At 42.1% G+C, this 27,748-nt stretch overlaps 2 protein-coding genes across 4 annotated transcripts in view; one reads left to right on the plus strand and one right to left on the minus strand.

The window, feature by feature from the left end:
• The window catches only part of col4a6 (collagen, type IV, alpha 6), a 71,112-nt gene extending 61,710 nt beyond the window's left edge, over positions 1–9,402 (minus strand). For all 3 annotated transcript variants that reach the window (XM_058623941.1, XM_058623942.1, XM_058623940.1), the window contains exons 1-3: positions 9,268–9,402; positions 8,953–9,129; positions 8,715–8,763 (exon numbers count right to left, since the gene is read on the minus strand). In XM_058623941.1, the coding sequence (XP_058479924.1) occupies positions 8,715–8,763; positions 8,953–8,963 (60 nt within the window). In that variant the 5' untranslated portion in view covers positions 8,964–9,129; positions 9,268–9,402. The remainder of the gene's footprint in view (positions 1–8,714; positions 8,764–8,952; positions 9,130–9,267) is intronic.
• A 1,168-nt stretch (positions 9,403–10,570) lies between these two features.
• col4a5 (collagen, type IV, alpha 5 (Alport syndrome)) overlaps positions 10,571–27,748 on the plus strand; it is a 36,019-nt gene continuing 18,841 nt past the window's right edge. The window contains exons 1-11 of the mRNA XM_058623944.1: positions 10,571–10,873; positions 25,057–25,113; positions 25,570–25,659; positions 25,823–25,867; positions 25,972–26,016; positions 26,109–26,171; positions 26,264–26,317; positions 26,417–26,443; positions 26,998–27,078; positions 27,167–27,229; positions 27,321–27,356. Coding sequence (XP_058479927.1) covers positions 10,817–10,873; positions 25,057–25,113; positions 25,570–25,659; positions 25,823–25,867; positions 25,972–26,016; positions 26,109–26,171; positions 26,264–26,317; positions 26,417–26,443; positions 26,998–27,078; positions 27,167–27,229; positions 27,321–27,356 — 618 coding nt within the window. The 5' untranslated portion in view covers positions 10,571–10,816. The remainder of the gene's footprint in view (positions 10,874–25,056; positions 25,114–25,569; positions 25,660–25,822; positions 25,868–25,971; positions 26,017–26,108; positions 26,172–26,263; positions 26,318–26,416; positions 26,444–26,997; positions 27,079–27,166; positions 27,230–27,320; positions 27,357–27,748) is intronic.

Here is a 27,748-nt window from a genome sequence, read left to right on the forward strand (position 1 = left end):
ATTTTCTGTATTTTAGGTGTGTTAGGAAAAACTACTGTCCGTTGTCGCGCTGGTACGACGTCGTACACCACATCTGACGGAGCCCGACGGAAGAGTCAATTAAGACTCTAAAATACAACTTGACGTAGAACACAAAGGTCCACCGAGACCCAACAGTCCTCTTACATTCATTCAAGTCTTTAAAGCTCAACCAAAACCAATCCAAAGTTGGACGAACTCTTTCTTTGTCCAAACCTCATCCTTTGCGCCAATTTTCCTGAAAATCCTTGACAGCACAGTCCTGCTAACGGGTGAAAACGTCAGCTCCTGAGTGGAGGTAATAAATAACGAGTGAGTGCTGCTCATCAGCCCTGTCACACATGATGAATGGCTGCTGGTTCAACTGCAGGGCGTGGATGATAGTTTGACGCTCGGCTACAAAACACTGTAAATTACACCAGGCCAATGTGGTATTTTCCCCTCTGGTCAGGCCTAAGAGACAAATTGGGGAGTCTCCGCGATTTACGGCCGTCCACAGTGACAAGTGTTGATTGACAAAGGTTTTCGCTGTGTGTTTATATCACCACCGTGATAGCATCTCACATTTATGCAAATCCAACAGAGGCTTGAAGAAACCTGAAGCGACCTGAAATCCCATAGCACAAGTTCGGGTCGTCACATTTCTTCCCCCCCACCCCCCAACATCAAAAAGGGAGTAAAAGTCTAGTAGCAACAAGACAGAGCAGTATTTTGCAAGCAATGGCTTATCTTTTGATCAGACAAGACGTAAATCTGAGGAGGATTTGTGTTTTAAAGCATTAAATCTACAAGTTATTGCCTTCATAAATGTGTTTGCACATCGTGCAACAATAAGCCGTGGCACTCGCGGAGCCACAGGCAGTGTTTCCTCAAAGCAGCAGCAGCTTCATAATCTCTGGCAGCTGCCAGAACAAAAAAGACGACAAAAAAAAACACACAACACAAACGAGAAATCCAATAAAGAAGTTTGTGGACGAGGCAGAGTTATGCCGTTTGTCAGAGGTTTGGGGAGGAATGGAGGCAGGATGAGGTAAAGTTACCTGCCGTCTGGATTACCTGAGCGACACAGTGAAGGATGAGGGTGAGACAAAGACGTGGAAAAACAGAGCGGAGGTATCACTAATTACAGGGACAGGCAGAGACACAGACACAGGCAGTAATAGCACACAATAACTGACACATGTGATGTGCCAATGATAGTGTTCCTATCACAGCGGGGCATTAGCTGCAGCAGCCCCGGGCTACCACGCACTCATACTGTACTGCACGGTCCGGTCTCCACGGACACGGGGCGTTACAAGGTGGAGAAACCAGGGAATTATGTCAAACATAAGATAAAAATAAAAAGTAAAAAATGAAAGTCCCACAGACAAAACAAACAAAAAGTTAAAGTTAAACTTTACTGGAACAGATTTACACGTATTTCTGTCCACAACAACAATGAGCTGAGATCTACAAAAAAAGACTTTTCACAAAGTAAAAAACTATGTTCAAATGTGAACATTTCCGACTTCTAATGAAAGTATTTTGTGTCCCGATTTGTGTTATATTAGCTCGTCTTCCAATTCCGACGTCACAAACACAAAACTACAAAAAAGCTAACTGGCTAACTAGCGTTAATGCTTTTATTAAAAAAACTTAAGAGTCGCTGTGTAGGAACGTGATTAAAGCTAGCGCTACCATGCTAAAGACAAAGTTAAACAAAAAAAAATGTCTCTGGATGCTAACTAGTCGCTTTTAAAATTCTTAAAGGTTATTTTAAAACAGAGAGAAAACAGTGAATACTTCAGCAACATTAGCTTTAGCCAAGTTTCTCCTTTGAAAGAACAGGGCTGAAATAAGCTAAAACAAATGTCTCTGGATGCTAACTAGCTTCCATTCCTAAAGGGTGAAGTAAATCATTCCACTGAAACAACAGTAAATATTTCACTAACATTAGCTTCAGCCAAGTGTTTCTCCTTTGAAGGTTAAAGTTAGCACTAGCGCACGCTAAAGGCAACGTTAAACAGGATATTAGCGTCAGTTGTTTTGGTTTGGTTAACATTAGCTGCCGGCCACAAACATGCGACACGGCTGTGGAGCCTGGTGTGTAATTAACGTCTCCATTAAAGAGCATTAATGTTCATTTAAAAAGCATAAACACACACACACAGTGTTCCCTGCACAGACATGTGATAATTGCAGCGAGGAATGAAAAGTTTGAGCGTCTAAAGCCAAAGAAAACGTGCAGCATCAAAGAGACGCAGACATTTCAACGTGTCGAGATTCTCCACTTCAAAACAAAGTCAAATTCCTCGCCGGAGTTTTTGTCGCCGTGGTTTTTGTTTTGTTTAGTTTTGTTTAAAAAAAAAAACGGACAGGAAAGAAAGATCGGAACGAAACAGAGAACAACTGACGACAATAATAAGACAAAATCGCCGCAATTGACCTGTCATCATTCAACGCTCAATCATGAGAACTTAACAAAGTTAAGGTGAATGAATGACGCAGTAAAACACCAACAAAGAAGAACTCCTTTCATAACCAGTTTGTTTATGAAGTTTGAGGGAAAAATATGGCTAAAATGTTACATTTTCACCCCAAAACTTTGATTCAAAACAATTCTAATAGAGTTCTCTTTCCATTACGTAGGGCGTTAACTAGTAAGTTAACTAGTTAAGTGACAATATTAGCTTGAACTTGCAGAATTTACATCCGTTATTGAAATGTGCTGAATTTCTCAGTTTGACTTTTATGCTTTTAACCTGGCAAAGAAATGTAAGCTTTTGTTGACGTTGACTCAATTTGTTCAGATTTAACAGCAGAACAAGCTTTTGGCGAAAGCGCGGATGTAAAGAAAAGAGCAACCAGGCGTTTAAAAACGGGACAAAGTACAAAAGGTGAAGACAGAGGAGAAGTGTCTTGGAGGTCTAATCCTTCTGAAGAGGAGAAACAGGCCTGAGGCGAGTGATGGCATTAAGAAGAAGAAGAAGAAGAAGAGGGAGAAGAAGAGACCGGGAACGTCAAACAAGCTACGACAGCTCTCCACCCGACCGAGCATCAGCCAAACACTGCCCCACCTCAACTCCACTCTGACAAAACCCTTCACCAACAACAACCCCCTCACCCCTCACCCTCCACCCTCCAGGGCCCGAAGATAGACAGAATCACCCCCTCCCTCCCTCTCCTCCTGTCTTTTCTCTGCTTCCTCCTCTTCCCTCTAAATCTTCTGTTTTCCCTCGTCCTCCTTTTCAAGCGATGCCAAAAGAAGCGGAAAGACAAAGTGCGACGAGGAGAGAAAATCTGGAGGGCGGGCGGTGGAATGCGAAGCCACCGACTCGGTCGCAAGCCCCCGCCGCCTTTGTGCTGGCTCGACCCTTGACCCCCGGGGTTTCACCGTGACCGATCGCGGGGCAAACTGACAGCGTGTGCTCGGGGTATTGTGTGTGTGTGTGTGTGTGTGTGACGCGGAGGCCGCATGTGTGCAGATGCTGCGCGGCGATACAACCTCCGAGAATCAGACGCTAAAACCGCGAGTAAGAAAGTGATCGCTTTCAGAGATTGCGTCACATTCCTCAGAACTACAGACAGGTCCCAGCAACCTCGGTTACACGTTTACACGGTTACATGTTTACGTGGTTACGCGGTTACATGTTTACATGTTTACGTGGTTACGCGGTTACATGTTTACACGATTACATGGTTACATGGTTACATGGTTACACAGTTACACGGTTACACGTTTACCCAGTTACACGGTTACATATTTACGCGGTTACATGTTTACACGGTTAAATGTTTACGCGTTTACGCGGTTACACGTTTACACGGTAACATGTTCACGCGGTTACATGTTTACGCGGTTACATGTTTACGTGGTTACATGTTTACCCAGTTACACGGTTACATGTTTACGCGGTTACATGTTCACACGGTTACATGTTTACGCGGTTACATGTTTACCCAGTTACATGGTTACATGTTTACGCGGTTACATGTTTACATGTTTACGCAGTTACATGTTTACGCGGTTACATGTTTACCCAGTTACACGGTTACATGTTTACGCGGTTACATGTTTACGCGGTTACATGTTCAAACGGTTACATGTTTACGCGGTTACATGTTTACCCAGTTACATGGTTACATGTTTACCCAGTTACACGGTTACATGTTTACGCGGTTACATGTTTACGCGGTTACATGTTCACACGGTTACATGTTTACGCGGTTACATGTTTACCCAGTTACATGGTTACATGTTTACGCGGTTACATGTTTACGCGGTTACATGTTCACACGGTTACATGTTTACGCGGTTACATGTTTACCCAGTTACATGGTTACATGTTTACGCGGTTACATGTTTACCCTGTTACACGGTTAAATGTTTACGCGGTTACACGTTTACGCGGTTACACGTTACGCGGTTACATGTTTACGCGGTTACACGGTTAAATATTTACACGATTACACGTTTACGCGGTTACACGATTACACGTTTACGCGGTTACACGTTTACGCGGTTACACGTTTACGCGGTTACACGTTTACGCGGTTACACGTTTACGAGGTTACATGTTTACATGGTTACATGTTTACGCGGTTACATGTTTACGAGGTTACATGTTTACACGGTTACATGTTCATTAAACAAACGTCTCTGGATTATCTTTTCTTTCTCTTCCCTGTTCTGACAACAAATGAAACCCAGAGGTCTGTGTTTCTCTGTGAGAGAAGCTGACGACGACGACGACGACGACGACGGGGGTTTTTCCCAGAGGAAAAGTCACGATGCCTTTCATCACACCTGCTCTGCAAACACACACACACACACACACACACAGTTTTATGGGAACATGCAGCAGAAGAACCACACAGGTAGTAGGCGTGGGAGTTAGAACAGCAGGGGCTTTTAACATGCTCTCTGTGGGTTTATAGGTTTCCTAATGCACTCACACACAAAGTGGTTTTAACTTCTCCTTTGGAAGAAAGTGCTGAAATGTGAAGGAAACGAGAAAAGGAGACGAGAGAGGAGACGAGCGAGGAGGATTCTCAGGAATGAAGCTGCTGCTGCTGCTGCTGCTGATGTTACTGCTGCTGCCTCCAAACATCCCAGAACATCCACCAAACACCGCACCTCTAACACGTTCTGCCCCGACAGTCGACTCATAAATCACGTCTGATTAGCGCTGACAGTTTTATTTGATCATCTTCAATCATCTGCTCAATCTTTTTTTTTTTTTTTTACTTATTTTGCTTGTGAATGTTTCTTCTTGTGTTTGCGTGAGTGTTTTGTTTTTGTGAAATGCATGAAGTAAATTATTATTCAGTAAATAGAGACACACGTCCATCTGCAGCCAGAGGCCAGAACGTCCACGGACCGACGTGTACATGCAGAAGTCTCCCGATCCATCAATCCTTCAAACTGATTTTTAATCTTTTCTACTTTAAATACAGTGCACCTGTTGCAGGGCGACGACAGGAATGTTTGACATTTTAATTGAAGTAAGTAAGTCGTTTTTATTTACATTATTTTATATAAACATTCAGAGAAAAGCTTGAAGAATTCACAATTTATTCATTGAATTATAATCGCCTTAATTTAAAAGACACGCGAGAGGAAAGACAGGTGAGAGGAAAGACACGCAAGAGGAAAGACACGCTAGATGAAAGACACGCAAGAGGAAAAACGCGCAAGAGGAAAGACACGCAAGAGGAAAGACACGCGAGAGACACGCAAGAGAAAAGACACGCAAGATGAAAGACACGCGAGAGACGCGCAAGAGGAAAGACACGCAAGAGTAAAGACACGCAAGATGAAAGACACGCGAGATGAAAGACACGCGAGAGACACGTAAGAGGAAAGACACGCGAGAGACATGCAAGATGAAAGACACGCAAGAGTAAAGACACGCGAGAGGAAAGACACACGAGAGGAAAGACACGCAAGGGGAAAGACACGCAAGAGGAAAGACACGCAAGATGAAAGACACGCAAGAGGAAAGACACGCAAGATGAAAGACATGCAAGAGACACGCAAGAGGCAAATCTTGCGTTTTCACAACGAAGCGGTGACAGAGTGAGCGGTGAAGAAGTGAGGAACAAATCAGTCTGGAGGTGAATGACCTCACATGTGGAAAGAAAGAAAGCGAGGGTGAGGGAGGGTGAGGATGGGTGAGGGAGGGTGAGGATGGGTGTAATACTGCGGTCACAAATCAAGCCCTGATCAGTCTCCTCACCTCACTAAGTGTTTCTGGAATGTTTCAGACTTAAAGCACCTGTGGGGAACGAGAGAAGACCTGACAAGTCCTGCCAAGATCTGCAGGAATTCAACTCAGAGAGGAGGAGGAGAAGAAGAAGAGGAGGAGGAGGAGGAGAAGAAGAGGAGGAGGAGGAGAACATGGTCCCTTCATCACAATTATTAAAGTGTCTCTGGATGTTACAGATAAATCAGGTAAATTCAGCTCCTGAAGTTGAAGCCGAAACGATGTTATTTATTTATGAGCTTTTACTTTGACTGATATTGAGATTTCAAGTTCGATTCTGTTTGTTTTAGTGATCATTTTGGACAGAAATGTGTGGGAAACGGTGACAATAAGAGACAATAAGTTCAAAATCAAACACACAACACGCCTGAGTCCAAACCTGCTCAAAGATTCTCTGACTCAAACCTTTAAAACCCGCTGTCGTCTCACACTCCAGCAAAATGAAAACTCATGCAACGGATTCTGCGACACAATCCTCTGCTGTGACCTTTGACCTCCCTCTCCTCCTCCCCCTCTCATTCCTCCTCACCTGCGTGCGATGTTTTCTTTGAGCCAACAGCAGCGTCCGCCGCAACAGACACACGAGACCGGAACCAAACAAAAGCTAAACGGAAGCTAAATGGAAGCTAAACGGAAGCTAACCAAAACCTTGTGAAGACGCGCTAACGTGGAGAGTTATCTGTAGTCTAAAGATTAGCGAACAAGCTCAACACTTTTCACACACATTTTTGTTTTCTAGCTAGTAGCGTTTAGCCTAGTTAGCGATGTCCCTGTGTAGTTTCAGGTGTTAGGCACTTAACTTAGCGAGTACAAAGACTAGCAAACAGGCTAAACCACAGCAAACTTTTATCCTGTTTTTGTAGAATCTGTTGAAAAGTCTGTTAAAGTTACAACAAATTTACACGTGAACATTAATTGTTTTAAATCAGCGACGGCTGTGAAGTATGAGTAGTTTTTGATTTATAGGCGGCGTGATGAGACGAAGCTAAACGTTTTTGTGTTTGACACCAACATAAATCAGGATTAACTTCACTCACAGATTAACAAACGTCTTCACGTCGCCCAGAGTTTAAAATAGAGCTAATGTAACGTTACTGCTCTGTCATTTAGATCCACATCATGATCAAATCACTGTTTGTTCAAACTTGATCTTTACAAACTTCACTTTACTTCTGACGTCTGACTTCATGTACGCCTATTATTTTGATTTAGTTACACGTGTTTAATGATTATCTTGATTAATTGAGTATTTGTTTGGTTCATAAATTGTGTAAAAATATGGTTCAGTGTTTGTCAAACTCTGGAAATGATGATGTCTTTGTTTTTGAATGATTTCTTTGTTTTTTGGGGCAAAAACAGGAAATATTCACATTTAAGAAGCTTAAAAATCACAGAAACTAGGAAATATTCACATTTAAGAAGCTGAAAAATCCCTGAAACTAGAAAATATTCACATTTAAGCTGAAAAATCACTGAAACTAGAAAATATTCACATTTAAGCTGAAAAATCACTGAAACTAGAAAATATTCACATTTAAGAAGCTGAAAAATCACTGAAACTGAATGAATGGATGAATTTAAGTGAGTAACAAACGATTCATGGAGTCATAACCTCCACACGTGCCGATACACAGAAGTTTATCTCGTGTCACTTTGACGGACGCCGTCAGAGACGCGGTTACCGTGGTTACGAGGACACAGACCACCCAATGGAGTCATCTGTCACTCATTCACTCACACACACACAGCAGGGGAGGAGGAGGTGAGAGAGTGAACGAGTGCATTCACAGTCAATCAGTGGCGTTTCATTCACATTCATGTTTCCACCTCACAGGACCGACATTCACGCGTTCATCAAAGTATCGGAAACTGCACCAGCGTGACCTTTGACCTTTCTGCCCCTCACTTCTTCAGCGGACTGTGGTCGTCACACGTCTGATTATTGATTGTCTTAATCTGGTCAATTTATGACATATTATATTTTTATGACAATAAAGACATTAGATTATATTTCACATATATATGAAATTATAGATTAGATTTAAATTAGAAACATGTTTGTTGACTAGATACAAATAAAAAGAGAAACACTGTGACTGCAGGCAGCGTGTGTGGGCGTGGCCTGGCCCTCACTTACATATACATGAAGTGGGCGTGGTTTGAATAGGGAACGAGCTGAGAGAGCGGGTTCACTCGAACATTTAGGGCTTCACTTATTTCACGTATTCACTCCCTCAGGCAACAACAGCAAGTGAAACACGGAGGAAAAAATAAATCACAATCTGCACAGTTTTTAAAGATTAGAATAAAAATAAATATATATATATATGAACTAAGAGATAAATAAAGTCAAATGTGAGGGAAACATGAGCAGCTTCTGCGTTTAAATGTCACTTCAACACAACAACACAGCGTGAATGAGTGAGTGAGTGAATGAGAGAGACTTACTGCGTGCGCAGATCTGAGCAGCAACACTGCGACTGCGAACACACACAACCTGCAGAAACACACACACACACACACACACAGACACACACAGCAGCGGTGAGTCAGGTAACTGTTACCCGGAGTTGAGTCGCTGTGAGGCGGCGTCACAGTCTCCAGAGCTCCGCTCACAACCGTGATGACGGAACAGTTTTTACACTTAAAGACAAACTTTTGTTACTTAGTTCACTTTGAGACTCACCTGAGCTTCATGTTGTTGTCAATGAAGAAGAAGAAGATGAAGATTAAGAAGAAGAAGAAGAAGCTCGTTCTTCTGTCTTCGGATCACTGAGGCTCACGCGCGCTCATCTACTGCTCCAAATAAAACCCGCACCAGAACCAGAACCTGAACCTGCACCAGCACCAGCCTCCTGTTCATCTGCGCGCAAACACACACACACACACACACACATAAAGTAGTTCCACAGAGACACGGAGACACGCAGGGACAGACACAGAGACAGACACGGGGACACACAGAGTTGTAATCGGGATTATTTTGGAGTCTCGCACTCACCAAAGTCTCGTGGTTGAAGTCGTTGCTGCCGCTGCTGCGATTCTTCAGCTTCAAACTTCAAAACTGCGGCGCAGCAGAGCAGAGGAGGAGGGGGAGGAGCCAGCCACTGTCACTCAAACCCAACCCCCCCCCCGCGCGTGTGTGTGTCTCATTCACACACACACACACACACACTGAAATCTAACATTTATCACATTCACACGAGAAAGAAAAGAAAAAATAAAGTCACTTTTTAACATAAATGATTTCAACATTATCACATCACACGTTAAAAAGTGAGTTTTTAAGTATTTTTTAAACAATCCCTCATAAAAGTTGTTTATTTGTGTCGTTTTTATTGTTTTTTCTCACACGTTTTTATATGTTATTTGTTTTGATGCACTTTGTTTCAGCTGCTGTTGTTTATAAATAAAGTTGGGTTGGATTGGATAAAACCCGAGTATTTTTTTACACATTCCTCAATGAGAAGCTCCTCAAAACAACTATCGATGACTTTGGTTGATTTTGATATTATTACAATCAAAAAAGAATCTTAAACAGAAACAGGAAGAGGGTTCTTTTCAGGAAATTTGCAAAAAAAATGTCTGTAAAAGTTCTGAGAAAGTTTTTCGTAAAAACTTTGAACAAAATATCTGGAAACGTTTGGATTAAATTTGTGAAACACACACATTTGGACAAATATTAGTAAGATTGTTTTATATTAAGATAACTTTTTTTTATTTTTCTCACATATGTTGTCATCTGTAATCTGAAAATATCTGGGATTAAACAATAATCTGCAGGCAACATTGTCAGTGCATCACTTTTCTCAGATTAGAAACTTCTTTTAAAACCTTTTTCTGTTTCAACCCTGAGAAGAATTCTGTGTGTGTGTGTGTGTGTGAGTGTGAGACAGGAGTCAGGGAGAATATTTAACCTTTAATAATCTGGCAGGAATGTAACGTGTCCGGGCCTATAGAACATGTCAAATAAAGCTTTAATGCCAAACCTTTTTTTTCTGCAGCCTCAGGCGCGGAGTTTCGGATTGAAGACAGGCGCACGAGACACTGTGTCCTTCCGCCACTGCCGGGTCCTAACATCCTCCTATCACTGCACAATAATCCGCGAATAATCTGATTATTCCGAGTGAAAGGGCGGGAGGTGCTGGTCTGCGGTTGCTATAGAGACATTCCTGTGCGCAAAAAAGTTTCCAAACGGCCAGTGCGCGCGGACTTGTCCAGTGCGGTGAAGGTGCAACTCGGGGGGTGACGATCAGTGCGCGAGGAAGTAGATCCGGCTGAGCAGGTCTGGAAGTGGAGAGGAGGAAAAGTTCGAGAGAGAGAAGCAGAGAGGAGAAGAGAGGAGCAGAGAGAGCAGAGAGAGCGCGAGGACAAGAAGAAGAAGAAGAAGAAGAAGAAGAAGAGTGAAGTTTCTTCTTCTTCTCTGCAGCTGCGCGACTCTGTCATGATCTCAGAGAAGAACCAGAGCCACAACCAGAACCAGAACCACAGAGCAGTCCGTTGAAATAAAGAAGAAGCGCAGCGAGCGTCGGATCCTCGTCTGATTCAACATGAACCTGCGACTCTTCATCGTCCTCTGTGTCGCGGTGCGACACGCACACTCTGCGGTAAGTGCGGCGACTTTACACTTTTCTGCGCACAGTCACCGATCACAGTTAGGACCGGGACCGGAGCGGGACCGGAGCGGGACCGGGTCTGGACTCCGGCTCCTCCAAACAGAGAAGCTGCTTCATAACAGACACTGATCATAATAAACTAATAATAATAATAATAATAATAATAATAAGCGTGTGATTCAGTGTCTCTGTGGAGTTTGGACTCAGTTTGTGTCCTGATCCGGTTCTGACTCTCAGGACATGAAGAACCTGGATCAGGACCTGATTTTAACACAAACTGAAGCAACGTGACACTGTTTAGTTTTTTGTTCCAGATTATTTGATTTAATCTCCACGTTTATTCTGCAGACACACACACACACACACACACACACACTCTTTAATGTGTGTTTCCAGAATCTTTGACATTTGCAGGAATAAACTTTACTGAACTTTCCTTTAACAGTGGAGCTCTGTCAGTGTGTGTGTGTGTGTGCGCGCGTCCTCATGTCATATTCAAACAGGTTGAATATTCATAAGTACATTAATTATTCATCAGCACTGCTCAAGCGCCGATTCTCTTGACTCCGCCCATAGACACACACTTTGGGGCGTGTCCAATCGAGCAGCTACAGTATGTATAAGTGTGTGTGTGTGTGTGTGTGTGACATGAGGACCTTTGTCCACCAGACACGGGACAATATGGACATGTCCTTTAATCATAATCATACTTTATCAGATTTGGACAAAAATTTGCAAAATTTGGACAAAAATGTGCACAAATTTGGACAAAAGTGAAGACATTTCAGACAAATGTGTCCGCATTTTGTAAAAAAAACAAATACGTCGCAGAAACACAAGAAATAATGTTTCAAAAAAGAACTCGATAAGGAATTAAAATAATCACGAGGGTCCTGGGATGACATGGAGGATGCAGCGCCCCCTTGTGGCCCTCCAGAATAAACCACTGCGACTGTATGTTGGCGATTTCGACATGAAAAGTGATGTTTTTGCTTACCTCAGAGTGCTGCCCCCTGCTGGTCACTGAAACCTACGTCAGTTTTGTTCAGTTTCCTGAACGACAGAGACACAGATGAACACATGAGGGCACAAGTGTTAAAGAACAAATGATTTGTTACCATGGAGACGTGGGGGGTGTCTCTCTGTGTTATCACTGCTCTGACCACTGAGGCCCCCTAGTGGAAGACATGGGTATGACACGCCCACGCCTCACCTCTAAAACTCCACCCTTCTTTTTTAACGTTTATGTCCAAATTTGACCTCTGACCTAATGTTGGAGTCCATCAAACTATATGTTATGTCACAAATTAAGTTAATTCAACAACTCTATTTAATTTTGAGTTAATTATTTGTGAATAATTTTTATTTTTTTTTTAAAGTTAAACTAAACTGGTAACACATACATTTAACTAGTTAGTTCAATGAACTGTGTTAGTGATAAACGGTACTAGTACTGTAATTGTGATAAACTGTGTTCTGTCACTGCTGTGTAAGTTGAAGTTTAAAGTTCAATTGAAGCCATTTATGTTTTTTAAAAGTCACATTTTTTCAGTGTACTGCAAAAATATTGAATATATACATATATACATATATATAACTTTATATATATATATATATATATATATATATATATTTATTCTAACTTTAGTTTGTAGCTATAACACACCTGTACTTTAGGTCACCTTTAAAATCTACTTATCACAAACTCATGCACGTGCAGACAGTGTGTGTGTGTGTGTGTGTGTGTGTGTGTCCACTCAGTCAGGTGAGGGAGTTCAGGTGTAACATAAACCTGCAGGTTTTCTCTTTGAAACACCGCAACAACCACAAAAACACACACACACACAGTTTAGGGAAACCCTGTGCTGTGTGTGTGTGTGTGTGTGTGTGTGTGTGTGTGTGTGTCCAGCCATAACATCCTCCGATAAACATCTCATATCCACTGAAAGAGTGGGAGGAGCTTGTGTCACAGTCAAAACGTCTCGTCTGTCTTAAAATCGTCTGTGATCATTTTCCTCGAGTCACGACACTGAAAAAACCCAACATTATGTTTTAAATAATACTTAAAAGATTCAAAGAGACTTAAAAAGTTTACACACAAATGAAGTTGTTTTAAACTAAAGTTTAAATCAAATTCATACAATTCATTAACTTTATTCTGAAGGAAATTGTGTTTATATAACTCTAACTTTATTTTGAAGGGAATTGTGTTCATACAAACCAAAGTTAATGAGTTATATGAACAAAATGTCATGTGACTAGTTAACTGTTAGCAACAGTTACCTGACTTACCAACAACTCTGTGTGTGTGTGTGTGTTTGTGTGTGTGTGCGTGTGTGCTAACACTTTAGTGTCAGTGAGGAAAAACAGTTTGACTAAAGTCACTGAGAAACAACAACAAACTGTTTAGAGAACTAATCACACACACACACACACACATGCACATTTGAAGTACTGCTAGTAAAAGATGCAGTAATATCAGAGCAACTGTGTACAAGTACTAGTTGCAGTAGCAGCATCATAGTACAAGTAGACGACAGTATTCAAAGAGTTTTACTGTTTGAGTTGTTCAATAGTTACAATAGTGCAGCAGTAGTAGTAGTAGTCGTCATAGTATTCATACAGTTTTGACTGAAGCAGTATTTTAAATAGTACTGCAGTCAAAGCAACAGTTGTGCAGTAGCAGTTGTTGTTGTCAGTAGTAATACTAGTAAAGATGTAGTAGTAGGAGCAGCAGTGAGTACTGTGGTAGTATAATGCAGCACTAGAACTACCTGTAGTAGTAGCTGTAGTAGTAAAAGTAGAAGTACTAGTGGCATCAGAAAAAGTAGTAGTACTCTTGAGTAGTTTTAGTAGTAATACTAGTAAAGATGTAGTAGTTTTAGTAGCACAGTAGAAACAAAACTGTAGTAGCAGCAAACGTAGCATTAGCTTTAGCTGTAGCATCAACAGTAGTGGTTGTAGTAAGTAGTAATCGTTGTATTTTTGTAGTACAAGCAGTAGTTTTAGTATTAGCGGAGGAAGATGATAAAGTATTTATTTGTAATATTTTATTGGTCAATAAGATACTAAAACTATAAGAGCAGCTAAAGTATGACTAGCATTAGCTTTAGCTGTAGTGTCGGTGGTATCTTTGTAGTACTACGAAGTACATTTTGCAGTATTAAAGTCGCAGTAAGAGTCAAAGTGAAGAGAAATCCTAGTATTTAGTGGTTCATTTGACGTAAATCCACTCTTTGACGGTCGTTTTAAGAGGATCAGCAGCAGAAGACGACGTCAAAGGACATTTATAAGCTTTTATTCTTCAATAAAAGACAAAAGTGTCTCTGTATTTCTTCTCTGTCTCGGTCCCTCACACTCAGACGTCCCCGTCTTTGTCTTCTGTCCGGTGCTAAGAGCAAAGTAAACGCCGTGTGTTTATCAGGGACGTCCTTATTGACTCTGAGGGGGCTTTAAAGGTCAAAGGTCTCCCGTCTGTCCGTCCTCGTCCAGGCCTTAACCAGCAGGTGATTCTGACCCCCTACCCCCCAGTGGTGGGAGGTTAAAGTGCAGCATGTTTGTTCGCAGACTGTTGAGATTAAAGCGGAACTCTTTGTGGATTAAGTTACAGATTAAAAGTCTTGGATTATCCTATGTTTCCTAACTTTATTTTATTGGCCATTTTAACCCCAACATCTGCTGGAGTTATTTTTAACCAGGACTGGACCTGAACCAGAACTAACCACAAGCTTTTCTTCCCATGTCCGAACACAAGTTCTGCATGTGGCGCGGTTTTGGATTATGAAGCGAGAACTTGTGTTTATTGTTCATTAGAGACGGGGAAGAGCATCTCTGTGTGTGTGTGTGTGTGTGTGTGTGTGTGTGTGTGAGGCAGTAATCCAGCAGGCTACCTGACAAGTCCGCCTCCACAGAACACAGTCACAGGACGTTCTTCCTCCTCCTCCTCCTCCGTCTTCCTGACCTCTTTTCCCCCTCAGAGAACATCAGACTTCGTTGTATTTGTTTTTCTGAGAAATTCACAGGACAAAAAGTTAAAAAACGAGACGTGATGTGCTTTCAGAAGACAAATCAATAAAGACGGACGGAAGAGGAGTTATTGAAAAAACAAAATGAGAAAATAAAGATCGGGTGATATTGCCCCCCCCCCCCCCCCGCCACACCCCCCCTGAGCGGAGACATTTATTGTTCTGCATTCTTTCTGTCTTTGTCTCCGAGGAGACGACGGAGAGAAGACTCCGTCTGATGTGTCTGAGATCAGCCGACGTCTCCTGCTGCTTCTTGTCTTACCTGGAAGCTCCCTCACGCCACACAGTCGTGTGTTTCACACAGTCGCGTGTTTCACACAGTCGCGTGTTTCACACACGTCGGTCTATCACTCTGCACCTTTTCATTACTTCACCTCTCTCTCTCTCTCCTCTGTGTCTTCTCTCACGCTGTGAAACTCTGAAATCACTTAAACTCATCTTAAATTAAGATAATCCTCATTTGCTCTTAAATGTGACGGAACATGTTTTTTTTGACTGATTCACTGTGCTTTTATTGTGAAATATGGGTCATTCCATATCAAAACAACAACTTTTATTTTGAAATATCACCACAAATATCTTTTTTTTTGCAATATTCGTCAGTATTTGAAGTACTAGTACAAGTAGACGAGAGTATTCAAAGAGTTTTACTGTTGGTACACGAGTATCATTGGTTAAATACTGCAGAAATGATGTATGATGCAGTACATCATGTTATAGTAGTTGCTGTAGTACTAGCAGTGGTACCACTAAAGTAACGCTTTTGCAATACTTGTTAAAGTAGTATTTTAACAGTGTAGTACTAGCAGTAGTAGTAAAAGCAGTGAAAAGTATACATGTGTTGTAGTTTTGCAGTAATATTAGTCAAAGTGGTATTTTCAGTTGTTCAATAGCTACAATAGTGCAGTAGTAGTAGTTGCTATTGTAATACTAGTAAATATGTAGTAGTAGTTTTAGTACTACAGTAGAAACAAACCTGTAGTAGCAGCAAAAGCAGCATTAGCTGTAGCATCGATAGTAGCGGTTGTAGTGTAAGTAGGTAGCAAACATAGTATTTTTAAATAGGAAAGCAGTAAAAGCAACAGTTGTGCAGTAATAGTAGTTGTTGTTAGTAGTAATACTAGTAAAGATGTAGTAGCAGCAGCAGTGAGTACTGTGGTAGTATACAGTAATGCATCACTAGAAGTATCTGTAGTAGTAGTAAGTATAGTGGCATCAGAAGAGAAGTGGTACTTTTGAGTAGTTCCAGTATTAATACTAGTAAAGATGTAGTAGTTTTAGTAGTTTAATAAAAACAAACCTGTAGTAGCAGCAAAAGTACCATTAGCATTAGCTTTAGTTGTGGCATCAACAGTAGCAGTTGTAGTATAAGTAGTTAGTAATTGTAGTATTTTTGTAGCGCAAGCAGTAGTTTTAGCATTAGCAGGGGAAGATGATAAAGTATGATTAGCATTAGCTTTAGCTGTAGTGTCAGTGGTATCTTTGTAGTATAGTTGTTTTCTAGTTTAACTTTCAGACTTTCTTTGGTTTCCTACAAAAACAAACATTCAGTTTTAAATTTTTTTAACCACGTCATTTTGATCAAAACGTCGCGTTTTTTCCTCGGCTCGTTGGTTAGCGGAGGAGACGCCGTTCGCCCTTTAAGAGTGACGTTTTTATGAGAAATCGCTCGATTCTTTCACGTCTGTCATCAAAGATGGATAAAAAGAGTTTTATAAACGGTTTATGTGGCGCTTCAGTGTAGCGTAGCATGTAGCCTAACACACACACACACACACACAGTGTAGGAGGAACATCTGCTTATCTCTTCTTCACTGTTTTTCCTCCACGCACTCGCTCTCTTTTCTTCCCTCACTACTTCTAATGCTCTCTCTTCCACCTCGGGCACCTGTTTCTGTCATCACACTGAGGAGGAGGAAGTTAGGGCTTCCCCAACCAACACATGGAAGAATGTGTGTGTGTGTGTGTGGGAATACACTGCTGTTTTACAGATAATGTTATATAGAGTTGCAATATTATCTGTAATATACTCATTCAGACAGAGTTTCACTCCGACGACGTCTCCTCCTCTTCCTCAGAAGCTGGACTGCATGATGGTACAGAGACTGTCGAGCTGTGAGCGCCCCCTACAGTGAGAACTACAGCAAAACAGAGACGAGTTTCTCACTGTTAGACAGACTTTTGTAAAAAGCACTCACTCTCCCACACCAAAGCCCATAGAGAAAACCAGTGATTTTAACGTCACAGCACACAGGAGTTGTTGATCCACTGCTGCCTCCATCACTAAGTTCAAATGTCTTATTTTGTCAATTTGGCTTTTGAAATTCTTCGTTATGATTTAAATCAGTGACACAAAGTGACCACACGAGGCAGCAGCAGACCAGCAGCTCCTGTGTCCCCGCAAGCTAAAATCGCTGATTTTCTCTATGGGGTTTGGTGTGGGAGAGTGAGTGCTTTACAAACTTCAGTTTCCCTGGTTAAGTGGATAAAATCTGTTGTTTTCTTTGGTGTTCTTACTGAGAGTCAGCCGTGTGTGTGTGTGTGTGTGTGTGTCTCAGGCTGGTTCTCAGCAGCAGGTGGCGCTCACAGCACAGACCGTTTTACTGCGTCTCTCCAGCAGATCATATTCCTGATAACTTGTACTGTATATACAGCAGCTACAAACACTGTGTGTGTGTGTGTGTGTGTGTGTGTGTGTGTGTGTGTGTGTGTGTGTTCCTCAGGTGGAGCTTGATCTCAGTTAATCTCAGGTCAATGTGCCAGTTGGTATGTGGCTAAGCCCTTAGCATGCAGTCCAGGGATAATGTGTGTGTGTGTGTGTGTGAGAAGAATGATCACATGAGTTTTTTGATGATGGAGTGAGTTCAGACTGAAATTGAATGAGATTGAACTGAAAAAACGATGAGACGTGAATCTTTCATTCACGTCTGTGTGTGTGTGTGTGTGTGTGTGCGTCTGTGTGTGTGTGTGTGTGTGTGCACGGCATTCCTCGTCTCCTTCAGACAAAAAGACAAACACTGGTCAGAACAACAGGAAATATCAGACGTGTGTCACAGAAGTAGAAGAAGAAGAATCTCAGAGTCTCTGAATTTAACTCATTAGTGAAGATTTAAAGATAATAATTTAAATGAATTGAATTTAAAATAATCCAGATTATTTTTGCTGTTAGAACTCTAAATCTTGAGGAAACAGAACTGAGCTCTGCACAGTTTACCTCCACCGCTACTGCCCCCATGTGGTCAAGATGTGGAAGTGCAGATCTACAATGACGTCATAATAAAGGAGTTCATTGAGTTCGTTTTTAATCATAATTCAATTAATTTAATCTTCCAATCAATAAGGATTTATAAATAAACACAAACTACACTTCAGTTTAAGACGATTTATACAAATAATTATAATACAGTTTTTCAGAAAGTGAATAAACTCTGGATTTTATTTTTAATCAGTTTTTAAAATAAGAATTAATTTATTCAGAATTTATAAACTCTGAATGAATGTGTTAATGTTTATAAACTTAAAGAACAACTGAAACGTCGTCGCTTTCTTTATGACGTCATTGTGACATCATCAAACTCAACATACGCTCCCTCATCACCTCCTTGCATCCTCTCCTTCCTGCCTCCCTCATCACCTCCTTGTTTCCTTTCCTTCCTGCGTCCCTCATCACCTTATTGTTTCCTTTCCTTCCTCCCTCCCTCATCACCTCCTTGTTTCCTTTCCTTCCTGCCTCCCTCATCACCTCCTTGTTTCCTTTCCTTCCTTCCTGCCTACTCTCACCTTGTTTCCTTTCCTTCCTTCCTGCCTACTCTCACCTCCTCCCTCATATCCTACTTTGTTTCCTTACCTCCCTGCTTCCTCATCACCTCCTTGTTTCCTTTCCTTCCTGCCTCCCTCATCACCTCCTTGTTTCCTTTCCTTCCTTCCTGCCTACTCTCACCTTGTTTCCTTTCCTTCCTTCCTGCCTACTCTCACCTCCTCCCTCATCACCACCTCACTCCCTCATCTCCTACTTTGTTTCCTTACCTCCCTGCTTCCTCATCACCTCCCTGCCTCCTCCCTCCTTGCCTCCTCTCTCCTCCTCCTCAGGCAGTAGCTCTGATGCTGGTATTCAGCTGCCGCTCCCTCTCTAATTTCTCGTTGCCTGGAGTCACAAAGAGACGAGTGGTGATGTTAGAGAGAGAGGACGAGTCTGAACCTGTGCTCTGCAGGGCGGGGTGAGGGTGGGGGTGAGGGTGAGGTTGAGGGTGGGGGTGGGGTTGAGGGTGGGGCAGGAATCCTGTATATGCGACGTGTAAATTACACCAACAATGATCTGACAGCAGACTGAGAAGAGACCTGAAAATGATTTGTGCTCGGGGAATTATTTCATTATTTAAAGGTGTTGACGTTTTTGCATTGACGTTAATCACACGTTGCCTTCATCTTCCCTGCAGCAATTTGTCAAAAAGGAGTGACTTTTGTTCTCCGACATGATTTATCTGTGGAGGAAGTGGCTCCAAAAGAAATCAATTAATTATTGTTATTTTTTAAACCTTGGCACGCGAGATTGTTTTGAGATCTGACGACGTCTCCACCTCTGATTGTGTGAACATGTTTGCGTATCTGGAGGGCAGGAATTCCCAGAACTGCCTCAAAGTGTGAGAGACGACGCTGTTTAAGCTGATTATTGATCAATAATTCCATAATCTGTCATTTTGATAAAAACCCAATAAAACTTCAAATTATAAAAAAAAAAATCCGTAACTTAGTGATGTTGAGAGAAGGAGAGTGCACCTCCTAAATCTGTGAAGAAAAAGAGTCAAAAAGAGAGTGGGTTAAAAAGTGAGGGGCCTAAAACAGCCTTGTGGAACACCACAATTCATCTTAATAGTTTTAGATGAAAACTTATCACTGCTTACAAAGTACTCTCTGACTGTATGACTGACAAAAAATGAAAACCTGTTGAACTCACCAAAATAAAATATAACAGTCTAAAAAGGAAACACATGGGGCCTAAAACTGAGCCGTGTGGAACACCACAATTCAACTGTGTGATAAGATTTGAACCAACCAGATAAAAAAGAGCCAACAACCTGCTGAGCTCTTGACTTACCAAAATAAAATCACAAGCGTCTAAAAGGGAAACACATGAGGCCTAAAACTGAGCCGTGGGGAACACCACAATTCACCTTATAGTTTTTAGAATCACATAAGTAAATGGTTACAAAGGAAAGAGCCCCTCCAAAATAAAATCGTGTAAAATAATTAAAGCGTCAAACACAAAAACAATTTGTAAATGTGGGCAGAGCCTCTCAGAGAGGCGTGTCCCTGTGAATCGCTGTCCTCCAGATGTGTCACTCATGTTTTATCAGAACAAATGAAGCGTGTCGCCGTTTGTTGTGATTCAGTGGAAGATGAAGGGGAACAGAGAGAGAGGGAGATGAATGAGTGAATTTGAGGGTGAGGTGTGTTTTCACAGATGTATGGAAGCGGAGGGAGAGCGAGTGTTTATTTCTCCCTGAGCTCTAACACGCGTGTGTTTACGATGATGAACGTGAATCTGTGTATATACAACTCACGTACAGATGACCTCTGACCTCTGCAACAGAAACGGTTCCCACGTTGTACATTCTATTATATATATTTTAAAAAGAAATTTGTTCAAGGGAAGAAAATAAACATTAATGTGTAAAATGATCTCAAAAAGTGATGATTTCTGCTGAATTCTCACTTAAGAGTTGCTGAAATAATTAAAGTCAGACTTAATTCATCAGTTTCTCCTGTTTTTAAAAGTCCACATCACTTGTAGTTTTCTTCTTAATCGTTTCCTACCATCAAAGGGTTTATTTACGGTCCTGGTCAATCATCAGATTCCGCTTTTGTGCCTCAAATTCCCCAGGAAACGTTTCGTCTCCAGTCTGATTTTGAAAATGTTCACCTGCACGTTTGCTGTGAACCGCTTTTACGCAGTTTAATGCGAACGACACTCGTCACTTTGTGAGGAACAAAACCTCTGCTCGACGATATGAGATAAACCTGGAGAAGCTTTGAAAAAAGTGGAACCAGAGGGTGGTTCCTCAGGCGCCCTGAAGCGCTGCCTGCAGGTGTCGCACTGCTTGAAACCGCCGAGGTCAACGTTCATCAGAGCGCGACAGGAAAAATGTGTTGAGAAGAAAGAGAAGGAGTAGAATTCCTGGACAGACGCCGTGGTGCGACTCAGGGTTCACCAGTCAGGGGTGAAGGGGTGAGGATGAAGGGGTGACTCAGTGGGGGGTCTTCCTCTTCCAAAGAGCCGGTGATTTAAAACACACACACTTTGGTCTTTTGGTCTCAGGGCGTCAGAACCTTGAAGTCGTTAAAGTCCAGCAGCGATGAAAGGGATCAGAGGTTTGACGGCGAGGCTCGGGGCCTGGAACGCCGCTCGCCAGAACAGGATAAACACACACACACTGTAACACATGATTGAGAACACACACACAGAGATGCTGAGTCATAAAACGAAAGCCGATTTTTGAAGATCAAGAAAAAGAAAGAAAAGGAGGAGCTCTTATGGAAACAACGTGAAAGTTGCCCCCCCCCCCGACACCTGCACAGACAGATGTTCCTTCAACGAATAGAGAGAGAACAGTGCCGACCACCGAGCACAGAAATCCATTCAATTCCGACATAAACCACAAGCGTATCCGTCTACCGACCCAAGTGTATCTAGAACGTGACGTAATGCTCCTTTAACGGTTGTGGTAACATTAGGACACACACACGTACGTGATGTGTGTGTGTGTGTGTCATGGCTGCCTCAAAAGAAATTAGAAATCTAAGAAAAAACAGCCACTGATGTTGTTTAAAAAAAGCGGAATCGTGTGTAAAGCTTTACGCCGACGATTCACTCGTTTATGTAAAAGAACCCAGAAGATGCTTTAAAAGGGCTTTTTTTCAGGGTTAAGACCTGGTTTTAGGGTAAGACATGGGTTAAGGGTTGAGGTTAAAGTAGGGTTAAGGGGCTGGAGAATGTGTGATGTCCGCGATGTGTCCTCACTAAGATAAAAAAACAAGTTTGTGTGTGTATGTTTAATCATCAGTCTGTGATGAGCGGGGGGAATTCCAGTCTCGCCAGTCTAATCCTCGGGTACATGCCTTCCGCTCGCTGCTCCTCACCCTGTCCTCACCCTGTCCTCACCCCCCTGCTCTTCCATGACTCACCCTGAACTTCTCCCTCTCTCTCTCTCTCGTTATTAATGCAGGTGATTTTATTTCTTCATAACGGTGATTGTTTCTCTAAATTTTGAACTTGTCCTTCACGATGCTACATGGTTAGCTTCTTTATCATTAAAGGTGTTTGGGAATCAGATGCTAGTGATGCTAACCTGCTAGCATTTTGTTTGTTGTTCGCCCACTGATTCTAAAGCTAAGCTAGAAGAAATTTAACATAAAAACATTAATATTGGTGGGACAACAAGGAGCTGGTACTAGTTAAGTTCTGGTTCTTGATAACCAGACCTGAGTAATTTAGGACTTTGAAATCAACATGATTTCATGAATGGACGACAGTGTTAATTAAAAGTGTTCATTTCTATATTTGCCTGTTATTTCGTGTACTGTATGAACTTTGAGCAGCATCGGGTCCAGACCTGTCAGGTCCAGGTCTATGGGTCCAGTCCTATTTGTCTAGGCCCATCTGGTCCAGGCCTGTCAGGTCCAGGTGTCACAGATCAGGCTCAGCCTCACCTTCACCTCAGGCCTGAGTCTGAAGTTAATCATAATATATTTTATGATAGAAATGAGACGTTGAAGGATCCAGACAGAAGGAGTGGAGCACATATCTGTGACTCACTGACCTTAAAATAAGTGGATTAAATTCTGCTGCAGGGAGAGAGAGACAGAGAGACACAGAGAGAGAGAGAGAGAGACACAGAGAGAGAGACACACAGAGAGAGCGACACTCTCTAGATTTGATTGCTGTAAAATTGTCAGTAATTTTCTTTCCAACATAACTTTCACTTTCCATTATTTATTCAAAGGAATTACGTCACTGAGACATGCCGGTAAATCTCGTCTGTGATTGGACGCTGAAGTCCTGAGGTTCTAGTGTAATGACATATGATCACATGATCACATGATGACAGGATGATATGATCACATGATGACAGGATTATATAATGACAGGATTGATATGATATGACAAAAGGAACATGGTCACATGATGACAGGATGAAAGGATGACATGATGAAAGGGTGACATCACATGATGAAAGGATGACATGATCACATGATGAAAGGATGGCGATCACATGATGACATGATCATAGGATGAAAGGATGACAACAAAGTTGACAGACGATTTCTATCGTAGAGTTTGAAGCAGATTTGTCGCAATAATGCGATGAATGGCAGAGATTCTGGTCAGTTACCAGGTGCCAAAGAGAGCGACACGGAGCTTTAAAAAGGATAAAGTGCATGTTTGGGGAAAAAAGGGAAGAGAAGAGAGGACGGATGAAAGTGAATGAGAGAGAGAGGGAGGGAGAGAGCTGCAGGTCTGGGCGTGAGAGCAGACTATTGAGCTGAACCAGACCAGAGGCTAATCTGGAGATCCAGGGCTTGTAAAAACACACACACACACACACACAGATGTATTCAGGCGTGTGTGTGTGTTAATGACGCCCTCTTGTTCTGATAAAGATTTTAAATGTCCCGTGTTCACAGCTCAGTTGTTCGTCTCTAAAACTCAGCGTGTTCTCTTTCCCTCTGACCCGCGCGGGAATCAAACCCTCAACCTCTGCCTTGCGTCAGCGGCCTCTGAACTGCACAGGAAGTCCAAACAGGACGGCACTGTCAGTCTGCGGTTAACACCTGGTTTATGATGAGCGTGAACACACACACACACACACACACACACTGGAATGTGACACTCTTCAGTCTGCTTATGATTCACGCTCAGTGAGCGCCCCCTGCTGCGTAGGACCAGCATGACACAAAACACTGATTTTAACAAAAGACACCAAAGCAAATAAAGACTGAACTCTATTCTTTTAGAAAGCTGTGACAATCCTGAGTCACTCTCCCACACCAAACCCCATAGAGAAAATCAGTGATTTTAGCTCGCGGGGACACAGGAGCTGCTGGTCCGCTGCTGGTCCGCTGCTGCCTCGTGTGGTCACTTTGTGTCACTGAGATAAATCTGAACAGAGGATTTTTGATGCCGAATTTTACAAAATAAGACATTTGAGTTTAGTGACGGAGGCAGCAGTGAATTGATGACTCCTGTGTGCTGTGATGGTAAAATCACTGATTTTCTCTATGGGGTTTGGTGTGGCAGAGTGAGTGGTTTAGAAACTCCAGTTCCCTGTTGGAAAATTCCGTCTCACAGTGAGATAAAGACGTAAATATCGTAGACTTCAACTGATTTTATGACACAAGTCTTTTGTGATGTGGATAAAATCTGTTTGTCTGTACAGAAAAGTGCTGACTCGCCTTCTTCCCTCTCTCTGTTTCTCACACTCTGTCTCTCTCATCTGTGTCAACAAGCATGGGAAACATCCACCAGCAGCCTGGCACTCCCTCCATCCATCCCTCCTTCTATCCCTCCTCCCCCACACTTTTCTCCTTCTTCTCCAAACTTTGCTGAGAAAAAAGCGAGGCGTGTTTTTTTGCGAACGCGTTCGTTTGGGATTTGAAACAATGAAATAATCTGGTGTTGTTGTCGCGCGCTGACCTTGGACCGTCACCAAACAAACCTCACGGTCAAACGCGCGTTTCCTCCTCTGTGGGAACACGCACTCTCCTGCCACCTGCGCTGATGGAGCGCCACCTCGTGGTTGAAAACGATGACACACACAGAATCCTCTGGCATCATTTTTTGCACATTTATAAAAGCTGCTCCACATACAGACATTTGTGCTGATGTTGAAGGCTTTTTCTTGCCTTAAATATTCATACTTTATAACGATTTAAAGACAGAGACGAGGATGGGAGGTGAAAATGATCCCCGGCTAGACTCAAATGTTCACAATTCAACGTGTTTTTCTGCTTCTCCAACTTTTATCATGATAATAATTGTTTATAATGACTGATTTGAACACCTTTTGTTATATTATTGTTACTGCCCCAGTCCCCTATTTGATATTTAATGTCAAAATGTAGTAAACGTGTGTTTCTGTCTTTGATCTGCAGGCCTGTAACGGATGTGCAGGATCTAAATGTGACTGCAGAGGAGTGAAAGGAGACAAGGTAAGTTTCAGGCAACACCAACATTATATTATAATACAATTTCATATATGTCTATGTGATATTTGCATGATTTTAGACCTTGATGTGCTAAAAAACTCCTAAAATCTCAGTCGGTCTCTCCTACACCAAACCTCATAGAGAAAATCAGTGATTTTAGCTCACAGGGACACAGGAGCTGCTGGTCTACTGCTGCCTCGTGTGGTCACTTTGTGTCACTGATTTAAATCTAAACAAAGGATTTTAAATGCAGAATTTCACAAATTAAGACGTTTGAACTTAGTGATGAAGGCAGCAGTGGATCAACAACTCCTGTGTGCTGTGATGTTAAAATCACTGTTTTTCTCTATGGGGTTTGGTGTGGGAGAGCGAGTGTTTTTTTTTTTTGTTTATATTAATATTTGTGTCATGTGACTTTTTCCCCACTGATGGTTTCGTGTGTCTGTGCATCATTCGCAGGGTGAACGGGGTTTCCCGGGTCTCACCGGACAACCAGGGGTGCCAGGTTTCCCCGGACCTGAGGGACCAATCGGAGGCAGAGGAGAGAAGGTGGGCGGAGCTAATCATCTAAAACTATTTCCGACTCTCGCCTGAATTTCACTGAAACAAACTATACTTAAAATATGTTCGCCCAAATATGTTGCTGTAATGATTTTAATCCCATTTTAACTATAATCTAATCTAATCTGATTTTGTGTCTGTGGTTTTTCAGGGCAGTGATGGACCTCAAGGACCTGGAGGTCCAAAAGGAATTAGAGTAAGTTTTATCACATTTGTCCCAATGTTGTTTGTAATGTCGTCTCCTGACCAGCAGGCGTCTCTGTTTCCTCCGTCTCTGACCTGTTCTGCTTTTTCTAACAGGGTCCTCCTGGATTACCAGGATTCCCAGGAACTCCAGGACTTCCTGTGAGTTTCTTTTTCTTTCCGGCTTTTATCACCAATGTTGTTGTTGTTGTTGTTGTTTACGTGAACTCACACGTTTGTTTTCTGGGTGTCAGGGTCTGCCGGGTCAGGACGGACCTCCGGGCCCGAGAGGAGTGGGGGGCTGCAACGGGACAAAGGTAGACTCCGACGGAAACAAAGGAATGCACCCAACGAGATGTTCGCTAACTTTTTAATAATGAAACCTTCTTCTTGTTGTTGTTGTTGTCAGGGTGAACGAGGTTACCCCGGGGCAGGAGGAATTCCCGGAACGCCGGGATTATTGGTGAGTCGACCGCGGAAGTTTTCATTGCAAAACATCGGCAACAATTTCGGGATTTGATTTCTTCACTGAACGTTTGTTTTTGTCTTCTGTTCATCACAGGGTCCACCGGGTCTGCCCGGGCCAAAGGTAACGCACAGACACACAAACAGACACACAGACACACAAACAGACACACTGACAGACACACAAACAGACAGACAGACACACAAACACATAAAGATGTTTGTTGAGTTGTGTTTTCCATAACTTATAACTCGTTCCGTTAGTAAAACAAACATTTCAGTCGTGTTTTTTGGAAACGATAGTAAAACTAAACCCCGCCCCTGGTCTGAGGCTGACACCGCCCAGTGCCTGATTTCGGAAACCTACAAAAAGTGGGCAGGGGGTTATCAGATTGCTCTGTGTAGTTCATTCATACGGCTGTCTTGAATATAGCAATCAGAAAATAGTATTTCTTGTTGCCGGGTAAATACACAGGTTGCAGAATGGAACTTTGTGTAACATTTTGTTTTTGTTCTGACTTAAAATCAGTTGTAACTTTAAAAAAAAACAACAACTAAACTGTTAAACCTGTTGTAAATTATGGAGATTTTTTTTGGGATTAGACATGAAAACATTTACTCACAGAAGTCAGACGTCTTTTCTCTCGTCAAACCATGTGGTGTTTGATTCGTCCACAGGGAGACCCAGGTGACATCATCTCCACCAATCGGTTTGGACAGAAAGGAGGACTGGGATTACCGGGATTACCAGGAGCTCCTGTAAATTCATGTCAACATTTTAAAAACATTTCAACAATTTTTTTTGATAATAAAAAGCACATTAATAACATGTTGTTGACGTAAACAGGGATTACCAGGTCCTCCTGGATTACAAGGTCCAAGTGGTCCTCCAGGACCCACAGGATACGAGGTAAAACCACATCAGATGGTTTTATTTATTTATTTATTTATTTTCAGCTGTAAAAACTGTGAGAAACTAAGTTGTTTGTGTTGTTTTTCAGGGTCGTCCAGGTCCTCCGGGTTCTCCTGGACCGAAGGTCAGTTCATTTTAAATATTGTATTCACGTTCACTAATCGCACGTTCACTTTGTCTTAGGCTAACTTTTGTTCGTGTTCATGTGTTCACACATATTCGTGCGTGAATGTTTGTTGTTTCCAGCTCAGCTCAGACTCAAACACACCAGTGTCACACTCAGACCCTTGAGTACAAAAAATGTCCCATTGCAAAAACACATGCAAACGTTCATTTTTCATCACTTCCATTAAAACATGATACGTGCATTTTATTATATTAAGTGATAATTTTGACTACTCTCCACCAGATGGCACCATAGAGAGAAAAAAAACATGTTATTTCCACTAGATGGCGCTGTCACAAATGTTGCTACACAAACATTTTTACTTTTCATGAAGTAAATTGAAATTTAAA

The sequence above is a fragment of the Solea solea genome, chromosome 3 (assembly GCF_958295425.1).
Source record: "Solea solea chromosome 3, fSolSol10.1, whole genome shotgun sequence".
Lineage (NCBI taxonomy): Eukaryota > Metazoa > Chordata > Actinopteri > Pleuronectiformes > Soleidae > Solea > Solea solea.